The sequence below is a fragment of the Drosophila ananassae genome, chromosome 2L (genome assembly GCF_017639315.1).
Source record: "Drosophila ananassae strain 14024-0371.13 chromosome 2L, ASM1763931v2, whole genome shotgun sequence".
NCBI lineage: Eukaryota > Metazoa > Arthropoda > Insecta > Diptera > Drosophilidae > Drosophila > Drosophila ananassae.
In genome coordinates, this window is record NC_057927.1 from 23,543,229 (window position 1) to 23,553,884 (window position 10,656).

Here is a 10,656-nt window from a genome sequence, read left to right on the forward strand (position 1 = left end):
GTTCCATTCCTCGGCCGATGGCAGGCCTTTTTGGCCACTTGGGGGCTTGTTTTCGGTTTTCAATGTTAAGTGCGTGGGAGGCGCCACAAGCCTGTGCGAGCGAGAGACAGCGAGTGAAGCGGGTGGCCAAGAGGGTGCAACGGGGCGAATGCGCAACGACAGCGATAACGACAACTGGAGACGACAACAGAGAGACAGGCAAAAACAGACGGATGGATGGACCGTGAACGGAGGCTCGGAGGGGCGTGTTAAAGCGGTGTCATTTTAACCATTTTAACATTCTGAAATCTGGCTATTGCTAATTTCAAAACCCTTTTTAATAAACGTGATTTTATATACCATAAATCATATCTAGGGCAGTAACTTTGGTAATATTTCCAAAACTTGACCACACGGCGTATACTTATTATTATTTTGATTTAATAACAGAGTTATCATTATCCTCCATTATTGAAACCAATTTAAATGCCTAGTCCTCTTTATATAGATGAGAATTGAATTTTAGTTTAAGTACGGGAATCCATTTCCTTTGCCCTTCAGTCCTTCAGTAGTAAATTTAAAACATCTGTTTCTTGCTATCAGCATTCTCGATGCCAACATTCCCTCATCCCTTTATCCCCAGCCCTAGCCTGCGGTTTAAATTTCCCTTTCGTTCGAGTGCGTGGGTAGCAAGCTGCAGGCGGACTGTCGAGACTGCCAGGACACTCGAACCCATAAGGAGCGGGTTGTTATGCAACTATTTTGTCGGCTTTTCTAAGTGAGTTTCACGCTTGTTTCAGCATCCTTGTGTTTGCCTATTAATTTTCCCAACCGAGTTGTTGTTCGTTACTCGGCACGTGGCAGCTTTGTGGCCTCGTCAATTGAATGATGTTTTGTTTTTCATAGAATTCAAGTCATAATCCAATAAATTTGTTTTACTAAGCAAATTTAAAAATTTTTTTAATCAGAATAATATACTCTATAGATACTATACTATTTTATGATATTATTTTATACTACTTATAGATACTATTTTATGACAATTTTTTATCATAGGTCAGGTTGCACTTATAAATATACTGCAAAATTGTTGTGAAGCCTTCGTCCTTGCAACCCATTCGTGCGTATACTGTTCACTTATTTTAAAAAGGGGACAGGAAAAACGGCTCACGCACACCCGCATTACACACACCAGCGAGCAAACAAACAAACATTCAAACATTTGGTGTCAATCTGTCAGTTAGTCAGGCGTCGAGTCCTTCACTCAGTTACGGATGGCTTTTAAAGGTTGCGTTGCCCGCCGCCAATAAACAAGAATCGATAAAGCCAGCGAAGGCGCTCTAGGTTTATTTTGTATACACATTTGTAATTTTTACATTGAACATAATATTAAAAATCCTTTAATTGTAATTCATGACTTAAAAACAATAAAAAACTACGATCGTTTTCGTAGCTTATCATTGTACACATAGCATATCATGAATTCATGATCCTTTAAAGCATTTAAAAAAAAAACGTTTTTTTCAATGTAGACCCTACCAAGAGTACCCGCCTATATCCTGGCGATGAATTTCGCTTATCAACGGTCACATAGGAAATACAATACAAAAAGGACACAATGGTGATGAGGATGTGCCGCGGCTCAACAAAGGAAAAGCGTGGTAGGATATTTATACAAACACACACGTATCTGATACGTGAAGAGAGTGTGCGGCGCGAATGCGATAAACGTAAATCAATAAACGCCCACAACGGAAATTATCAACACCTGTAAAAGATAATTGACGTGAAATTAAATTATATGTTGCCACAGCGGGTGGCAATAATGTTGACTTTATTTAAATTCGAGTTGCTTAACCCAAAGGCAGTTAATATAAATACCACTTTCCAAAAGGCGGTTCTATAACGTTTTTTTTTGTAAACTTTAAGTTTGTTAAAGTCTCAAGGATCGATGCAGCTTATAACTTTTGATATCTTTTTCTTCTCAACACAAGATCCTCTGGTCGCCTCAAAAGCTGCATAATTTTTTAGAAGAATAGACCATGAATCCCTATTACGGTTTCCTATTTAAGCAAAATGGTTACAAGGACAACCCGATTATGAGAGCCTATAAATGACTGTGCTGGTTGAGCTGGGTCTGCTAACATTTGACCTTACTGGGCTCACAATCTGTTCTAGTTGGTAGGATGAGGCGGGATGAGGATCCGGAGGATGAGCAGGCAAAGCGTTGACAATACCCTAAACAAAAGAACAGAAAACAGACAAGCAGATAATGGACGTGACGATAGTGGTAAAGGAGGGGCACCGTGGGCAATGCAAAAATGTATTTACATAGCTTATATGGTCTGGATAAGCTCCATTGTTTTATGCATGCGAACGAAAACAAAAAGAAGGACTGGGACGCGATGCTTTCGTGAAACGCTTGTGTTGCTTCCATTTGAATAGTTAGCTGGGAGTGCAAGTAAACTGAATGTTTTTACGGTAATCCATTCTAATTGAAATTTAATATTAAAAAATCAATGAACTTGTCTAAAAGAATAAATTCAGTTAAGCCTTTTTAAAACATTAGCTTAACGAAGATATAAAAACAGAATCACTCCCTGATCGAAGTTAAATAATTTTAATTTGTTTTTTTTGTTGCTTTGTTGGTCTAATACAAAATAAACTCGCGGGGTTTTCGCTTCACATACAAAATTCAACTAAATTAGATATTAAAGGACTAAAAATAGGATGCGGCGGCAATGGTGCAGTCGTAGAGTCTAGGACACTGGCAACTACAGCTCAGAGTGGCTATACTCCTCGTGCGTGGAACTCTTTTCTTTTGGCACAATAAACAGTCCCTCCGCCGTGGTCCAGCGCGTGCCGTGCTGCTGCTTGTGAACCCCCACGATTTCCATTTGGCCGGAGATCGGACGGCCGTAGGAGCGGCCCGACATTGCTAAGTACATGCCGGTGTCTATGTGGCGCAGTCGCACATGGGCATCCCGCATCCACTTGTCATTTGAGCACGCCACCTCCCAGTGGTCGCCAGTGTCTCCCAGACCATCGGTGCCGTATGCAGAAACCTCCTGCTCGCCGGACAGAGGCGATGAGAAGTGGTGCGAGTGAAGGTTCTTCTTCGTGGTCAAGTGCTCCAGGCGGATAGTGGAGCCACAACTAATTGGCTCGCCACGTTCACACAGCTCGCCTGTTTGCGCCTTCACTACCCAATGGCTGTTTAGATCTTCCTTCTGCTCCACACCCGTCACCGACTGCTGGCCAGATCCTGAGCCGTACTTTACATCGTGCGAATGAAGCCGGAAGGCGTAATCTGAGTTAAGGAGCTTCAAAATGGAACCGCAGGTAACCACGTTCGTCTGGGTGGCTACAGGCCGAGATTGGAAGATAAGAAACAGAGTGGAACGTTAAAGCCAGATTACAATTAGTGGCCCCAAGGGGGCGGACAACCGGAGCGGCGTGGCCAATCACAGAAGACCACATAATCCCGCCGCGGCGTCTATCGCGTTATGCCGCAACTTACCGGCTCCGCTGTAAAGACAGCTGACAAGCGCTAGCGCAACGAACAGTAGAGTGTTCATTATTTCGTCCTTTCCTAGTCCAAGGTTCGTGCTCAAGGAGCGTTTATCCACCAATTTGAGCCACCAAAAGGGATTTAATTCTACGGTTTGAACACGCAAACAAATGGGCTAATGACAGCTGGAACAGGGTTGCCTACTATTGCTGAAAATATTGAAAACATCGATGTCTGCAAAAATCGATGTTTCTTCAGCCCTAGTTTTGTTACGGTATGACCAGCTCGCAGATTTAGCTATTTTATAGCCAAATTTAGAACAAGCTATAAATTTAAATATTATTATTCCGAATATTGTTATTTTTGGAATCATATTATAACCTAATTTTCAAAGTCTAGTAAATTTGTTTATGTTTAAGTTTCCTTTTATCGATAAGTTACGATTCGAAACCTTATCGATAAACTACAGTAGTGCTGAAAAACGATTCAAATTTAACGTATTTTCAAAAACACCAACAGACTTAGGGCTTTAGTAAAAATATAACTAAAAAATGTTTAATTTGGCCCCCAGATGCATTTTTATTTAATTCCCTATAAATTACTATATTCTGGATGTATTTTTACTTTTTATATTGGTTTTGTTTTCTCCTTTTTACATAGATGTGCACTTTGGTTGCATGGAAGTAAAAATAATTGCACACAACGAGCACTTAAATCATAAGAACTTAATCGTAAATTTTTACACATTGTTTTTGTTTTGCGAAAACAAAGTACAAAGAGTCTGAAGAATTAGTTACATAATACATTACGCATAATAACAATATTAAACAATACACTTAGTTCACAGTAATGTGCATGTCGGTGACGGTTTCGGCTTCCTGTCCACTGCGCGCACCGCCTCCTCAAAGACATGTTGGAGGTTCTCTTTCTTCTTGGCGGAGCACTCGACCAGGCTGGAAGCGTGGATCTCCTTGCGCAACCGTTTACCCTCCTGCGTGGTCACGAACTTTTCGGAATTGGGGATGCGAAGATCCAGTTTAGTTCCCACCAGCACCACCGGCACATTGTTGGAGAAATGACGAATCTCCGGCCACCACTTGCTTTTGATGTTTTCGAATGATGTGCGACTACTGATGGAATAGCACAACAGGAAACAGTTTGTCTGAAAAATATAAACAGAACGGAATTCATTAGACATGATATAATAAATTTGAATATAATAAATGAACTCACATTTGGATAGCTCAATGGTCGTAGCCTTTCGTAATCCTCCTGCCCAGCAGTGTCCCACAGGGTTAGATTGTATTCCTTATCGTCTACGGAGATGTTGCAGGCATGATTGTCGAACACGGTGGGTATGTACTCCAAGGGAAACTCGTTCTGTGTGTAGGTTATCAGGAGGCAAGTCTTACCGACCATGCCATCGCCCACAATTGTAATTTTGAGTGGGCGGGGACTGCTCTTCGCCATCGACGTCGTCATTCCGATTAGGTCTTTGTTATGGAACTGCAATGAGGGCAAAATAAAGGCGTCACTTTGGCTGTTGGCTTGACAGTTTTTTTTTTTTTTTATCCCGGTCCCGAGATTGCACCATTTGGCGGCAGATGTTGCAGCTCTGTGTTTATCTTGGCGCACCCACACGTTCATCCTGAGGCTGTGGCAACCGGAAACCTCAGCGCCTTGCCCCTTTAGCTTTTTTTTTATTCACAAGTTCAATATTTTCTGTTTTAAATTTGCAGAGTTATTTCTATTGATATATAAGGACAATATTTCCCCTTTTATTTATAAAGTTATACATACACTTGACTACAAAACAATCGCCTTAAGCAGAATTCCAACATATTGGACTTGAACTTCTAAACCATCTAATCTAATCGAAGCCTACGAAGTGGCCTTCTAATGAAAAAATCAAGTACACTTTTAAACTTTTACAAGGTTGGCCTCGTTGGAATTGATTCTTCGAGGCTTTTAATGGAAATACAAGTGATTTTATGGCTCTACGCACTTACATAACAATTAAATAAAAGCCAGACTCCAACTAATACTTTCACCATCTGTCCGGCGACAAAAAAAGCCAACAAACAAAACCGCATTCGTGTTATAAATTTTTCTTTTTAATTAAAACTGGTTTCGTCGGTTTCCAGTTGACCCAAAACATAAACTAGATTTCCCTCAAAATTAAGCAGCCTCCACATATCAACCCAAAACAAAACACAATGACCAAAATCAAAAGACTTTTGCCCGATTTACATATAAGAAATTCCGTTACATATCACCGTCATCTGTGGGGATTCTTGTGGTGGGTCTTACGCAGAAAACTCATACGAATTCCAGGAAATAATTTCTGCTGAAGGGTATGACTCACTACCATCACTTGATGGAATCTCGCACCGAGACAAGCACAGTTTATTTAATTACAAATAAGAGTTGTGGAAGCTTCTAATAGAAGACCCTAGACCATATTTAAATGGATGACTCATAGGCATGGTCCATACCAAGGTGGGAAGGGTTTAAGATCCGACCCACACATGATTTGTTTACATGAAACGAGAAAGTGCATCTAAGCTTTTTTAAAAAAAAGGTGAAAATATGAAAAACGAAACCGGTTTCGTTGTTGCATTCATAAAAGTTTGAAATTTTGATGGCAATGACCCTGTACCACTTTTAAAGCATGATTTAGTCCTGAAGAATTTCTGAACTAAGTGTATCATTACTAATAACCACTATTATTTTATTTGTATGACATTAAATGAATAGTTTAAGAAAGTGCCTGGTTGAGTAATTAACATAAAATGCTTTATTGGCACGCGATCTACACATGTTGAACTTTGACTGGAAGCACTTTGATGCCACAAGTCGACACAATTAAGTATAATCATTGATGTGAGGGTCTTCACTTGGGGTTAAGTGACGTTCTCCCACTACACAGCTTCTTTGAGTGATTCTGAATTTTCCATTAGAATGGAATCTTTTTTGCAGATATATTTGCTACGAATTTGATTGATGAAATTGAAGCTAAAAGTACAACGAATTTTTTGGATAATTTTGCTACAATGACGCTATCATTGAATCGGGTTCGTTCGTGCCTGAAAAGTGGCAACTAATATCCACAAATAGATTCTTTTTTTTTTTTTGGCCAAATTGTTAAACAAATTGAACAATCGGCTATTAGGTAGCCACAGCCACCGCCAAAAACAGCAGAACCAACAAACTTGGCCAGGAGCAACAACAAAGCCAAATAAACAGCACATTTGCCTTTTGTTTTGGCCTCTTTGGACTTGAATTTAAATTATTATAAACAAACAGCTTTGGGAACTGTTTTAGTGACTACAGAGGAGTGCAAAATCATTAAGTCTCCATTGCTACCATTGCTACCGAAATCGGCTATTTATACAACCAGCTGATTAAGCAATTCCCTGGAATAAACTCATGAATGAGTGGAAATTTCAGCATGTAAACTTGATGGTTTTGAGAACAGGTGTTCCTGTCCGGATAATGAAACTTTGGATGGAATTCCAAGGTTCGAATACCCCCAGCGCTACCCTCTATTTTATTTGGTTCTTTCATCCATGAAGTGGCAATAGCAGCGGAAACGCTTTATCAGGCGGAGAAAGCCCAACGGCTTAGACTTAACATCACAAACTCGAATTGTAATTAATACACCAATAAATTATTTAAACATAATTGCTGCTCTTATTTTCAATGCACTCTCCATGAATTATGAAGTCCACATGCACCACTACTATACTTATAGCCCCCAGCTCTTTGTTATCTGCTGCTGGTGTTTTCGTTGCGGGCTTGGCCTCTTGTAAACTTTTCATATCAAATTACGGTCTGGTCGTTCTTGGAACGACTTCTTCCAAGTTGCAACATTTCACACTCCACTCGTCGATTTCCCAAGATGAAAAGGTCTCGAGCTTTATTTGACTTAATCGGCACTAAAGACGAGATTCATGTGCAATTCGGTTGGGTTACTCCAGTTCAGATCCCGTCTTTGTACAGCCTTATCAGCCAGCGCCTTATTTAATATATGACTGCATCCATTCCATAGCCGTTCTCCTCCCTCATATGCATATATGTACATATTTTATATTTATTATCGTCCATAAATAAATCAGTTGTAAGCTGAGTTTGTCGGTTAGTCAATATGTTAAATATATGAATATTCCAGGCTTACGACAAAAAAAAACCTAGCATGACACAATAAACCGAAGTAAGAAATGACATTTCTAATTGACGTCAATAGGTCTAGTGGCTTTTCTTAAAAAGATTCAGATAACAGGGGTAAGAAAAAGATTTTTTTGCATCTTGCGTAAGTCTAGAAATGGTTAGCTTTCGGGTAACTAAACTTTCCCTTTATCAAGAAGATAGGCTAGGCATTTCTATCGAATGGATCTGGAGTGTCCGAGATCAATAAAACTAATCTACACCTTTTTGCAATAACCAGACTGGCATAGAACTCTAAAACAGGTATATAGTCAAGTTTCTATATAACCAACACCCCTGAAAAAAAAAACTTTAATTCGATTCTGCTTCTTTTTTTTTGTGCAAAAATAAATTATACACATACAATTTGGTTAAATGTGTGGGTTGTTTTTATGGTTTCTCACATGGGTTTTCGTATTTAATAAACTGATTAGATAAGATAGATGTCGGTGAGTGCGATGTACATAAGGGAATTGGACTTGAAAGAGCAACGGCGATAAGCAGAACTATGGCAATCTATGAGTACCTGGTCACAAAAGGGGGGACAAAAAAAAAAGCGAATCCAGAATCAATTGGATCGGAATCAGAGAATACATAGATTGCAAGGAAGGGCACACGCTCCCAATTAGCTAAATTAATTGAGGTTAATGCGTAATATTTATGATGCTATAGGCTATATAGCCTATGGGTCAAAATGGATTGATTAGTGGTTGCATGTCTGATTGGCTGGGGGAGTGGACTGGAATTCACGTACTCTGCTTCCTGTGGAAACCTTTAAATGGCCCCTGCCACCATATAATTGTCGATCAACCAAACATGGTAACGGATCCATTAAGGTGGATCCATACAGGCCAGACGAGAGGACCGGGCGAGAGAACCACAAAAGAGAGAGTCTGGCTGTTTGGCATTCCAGAGCTACAGACATTGGAAGCGGGGGCGGTGACGTGAGTCCCATACAAAAGTGACTCAGGTGATAAAGAAACGATCATGAAGCCTCTCCACCAAGCACCTGGCAGGTTGAAGAGTTTACCCTGTCTTCTAGGCCATTATCCACTGATCTATGCTAACAATGTTTACACCAAAGATAATTTTGTTTCTTCTTCTATTTGTTATTATAATCACTTGCTGGCACACTCTCACACACACACACACACACACACACACAGAGTAAGCCCCCCAACACCAACACACGGCGGGAGAGCACAAGGTCATTGGGTATTAATTCTATTATATCGGTATATTTAATATTATTTTTTAACTGCATTTGGGGCAAACTTGTGTAGTTTCGTATGCATTTTAACTTTGCACTGGCACGTACTTATAGATACTCCCGTACTCCTGGTTTTTTTTTCGCAATAGCCAATCGAACGACACGTCTGGCCGATGACGTGCGAATTGATCGCTGAGTGGCAGAGATTAGATGTTTAAGCAAAACCCGGATGGCTTAAACGAACCGATCGTTCGCGATGTCGTCAGGCAACTAAACAACAACCTCAAACAGCTGCAACCAGCGCCGACGAACGCAAGCAGTTCGTGTATCTGAGAGTGTGCTTGGGCGAGAGTATCCGAGAGATACTCTCTCTCTCTCTCTGAATCTCCCGGTTGGGCTTTCGTTTTATCAGCTGCTCCAAGATTGGATTGTCTTCTGATAAGGAGGAACTTTTCTGCTCCGTTTTTTTTCTACATAAAATTTTAAGGCTAACATCTAGAGCGAAAATAGCTGCAATAAAAAGATACTAAGTAATATATTAGGCTATTTACACAGTGTTTTATATGTCCTTTTCCGAGAAATGTACTTTTTTTCTAGTAATATTCTTTGCGATATTAAAGCAAGCTTATAATTAATACAAACAAAAATTAGTTTTTTTTTAGTTGTAATTTAAAGGTTATGAAATACTAATTTTCAAATTCAATTGTTGGGCTTCTCCTTGTTAAGTATTTCCCATTTCTTTTTTAATGGCTGTTGATGTCCTTAACCCACTATAACTAACTACTGACTGGCTACTGATTAAATGCCAAAAAGCTATTACTTAATTTGTTCAACAAATTCAATGTGATTTATTTACTCAAATAATTCAAAATTTATAATTTTTTATTGGGTATATTTCTTTATAAAAAATGTTAAAATTAAAACTATTACTTGATATGAAAGTGGGTTTTTCTAAATCCACAGTTCCCCACACAAAAGCTCCAAAATAATATCTGAACCGAGGGCAATTAATCAACGACACTACCCAGTGCGTGTTTTTAAGCCTGAGCTTACTTTTTGGCCATTGTAACGGTAATTAAACCTTATACCGCCTTATGGGGCAAGTGTATGTCCAAAAATGTTGCGAGTATGTGGCACAGCTGTAAATGAGTTCAATTAGACGACACGTTGATGGAGCATTACATTAATTAGACCTAGCACTGCACTGGGCATGGCGCTCTTTAAAAGGAATAAAGAATAAAGGTCAAGTGATAAAGGCTTCGACCTCCGTGCCGGGCGGTCAGAGCAAAGGGAAATGCCAGAAAATTATTAATAAATATGAGTATGCAGCCGTTCCAATTAGGGACAGCTACTTTGCCCCAGCAGATGAGCAACATGTGTGTCTATATTAAAAGATATTGTGAGTCCACGAAAGAGACGCCTTAAGTACGTATATGTAGAAGCAGGTGCAGAACGCAAGGAGTACTTGAAATGAATCCAATCCGGCTGGGAAAATTGCACTGCTCCCAAGGTCGGGGGCGTAGTGCTCCTCCGACGATAAAGAATCAAATTTGCCGAGGAGAAAAGGCGAATAAGAATAGCACAAGAGGCTGGCGACAAAAGATAATATTGCATTGCCTTTCCATTTCCCGTTTCCGGTTTGGGCGGGGGTGCGGAATGAACGGGTGCTATTTCTGAACAGCACTCATATATTATATCTTATCTGGTGTACGGGGTCTGCAACGGCAATTATAAGGGTGAGAGCTGGAGT

At 39.9% G+C, this 10,656-nt stretch overlaps 2 protein-coding genes across 4 annotated transcripts; both read right to left on the minus strand.

Moving 5' to 3' along the window:
- Positions 1–2,576: 2,576 nt before the first annotated feature.
- Positions 2,577–3,707, minus strand: LOC6498857 (stromal cell-derived factor 2). The gene is made up of 2 exons (XM_001955754.4): positions 3,500–3,707; positions 2,577–3,343 (listed from the first exon to the last, which is right to left on the minus strand). Exons 1-2 carry the CDS (start codon positions 3,555–3,557, stop codon positions 2,754–2,756), a joined length of 648 nt encoding a protein of 215 aa, XP_001955790.1. The 5' UTR covers positions 3,558–3,707; the 3' UTR covers positions 2,577–2,753.
- Positions 3,708–4,096: 389 nt separating this feature from the next.
- Positions 4,097–9,185, minus strand: LOC6498856 (ras-like GTP-binding protein RhoL). Of its 3 annotated transcripts, none has more exons than XM_001955755.4 (3): positions 9,015–9,185; positions 4,724–4,996; positions 4,097–4,652 (listed from the first exon to the last, which is right to left on the minus strand). In XM_001955755.4, exons 2-3 carry the CDS (start codon positions 4,970–4,972, stop codon positions 4,332–4,334), a joined length of 570 nt encoding a protein of 189 aa, XP_001955791.1. In that variant the 5' UTR covers positions 4,973–4,996; positions 9,015–9,185; the 3' UTR covers positions 4,097–4,331. The 3 variants fall into 3 exon arrangements, with proteins under 3 accessions (XP_001955791.1, XP_044573471.1, XP_044573456.1); XM_044717536.1 differs by lacking the exon at positions 9,015–9,185 and adding an exon at positions 7,322–7,414; XM_044717521.1 differs by lacking the exon at positions 9,015–9,185 and adding an exon at positions 5,500–5,782.
- Positions 9,186–10,656: the final 1,471 nt, after the last annotated feature.

Coding starts and splice junctions, on each gene's coding strand:
- LOC6498857 (XM_001955754.4), bottom strand. CDS start 3,557: ATGAACACTCTACTGTTCGTTGCGCTAGCGCTTGTCAGCTGTCTTTAC. Junction 3,344..3,499: donor CTGTCTTTACAGCGGAGCCG/GTAAGTTGCGGC, acceptor CTCGGCCTGTAG/CCACCCAGACGAACGTGGTT.
- LOC6498856 (XM_044717521.1), bottom strand. CDS start 5,583: ATGCGGTTTTGTTTGTTGGCTTTTTTTGTCGCCGGACAGATGGTGAAA. Junction 4,997..5,499: donor GGCTTTTATTTAATTGTTAT/GTAAGTGCGTAG, acceptor CCCTCATTGCAG/TTCCATAACAAAGACCTAAT. Junction 4,653..4,723: donor GACCATTGAGCTATCCAAAT/GTGAGTTCATTT, acceptor TATATTTTTCAG/ACAAACTGTTTCCTGTTGTG.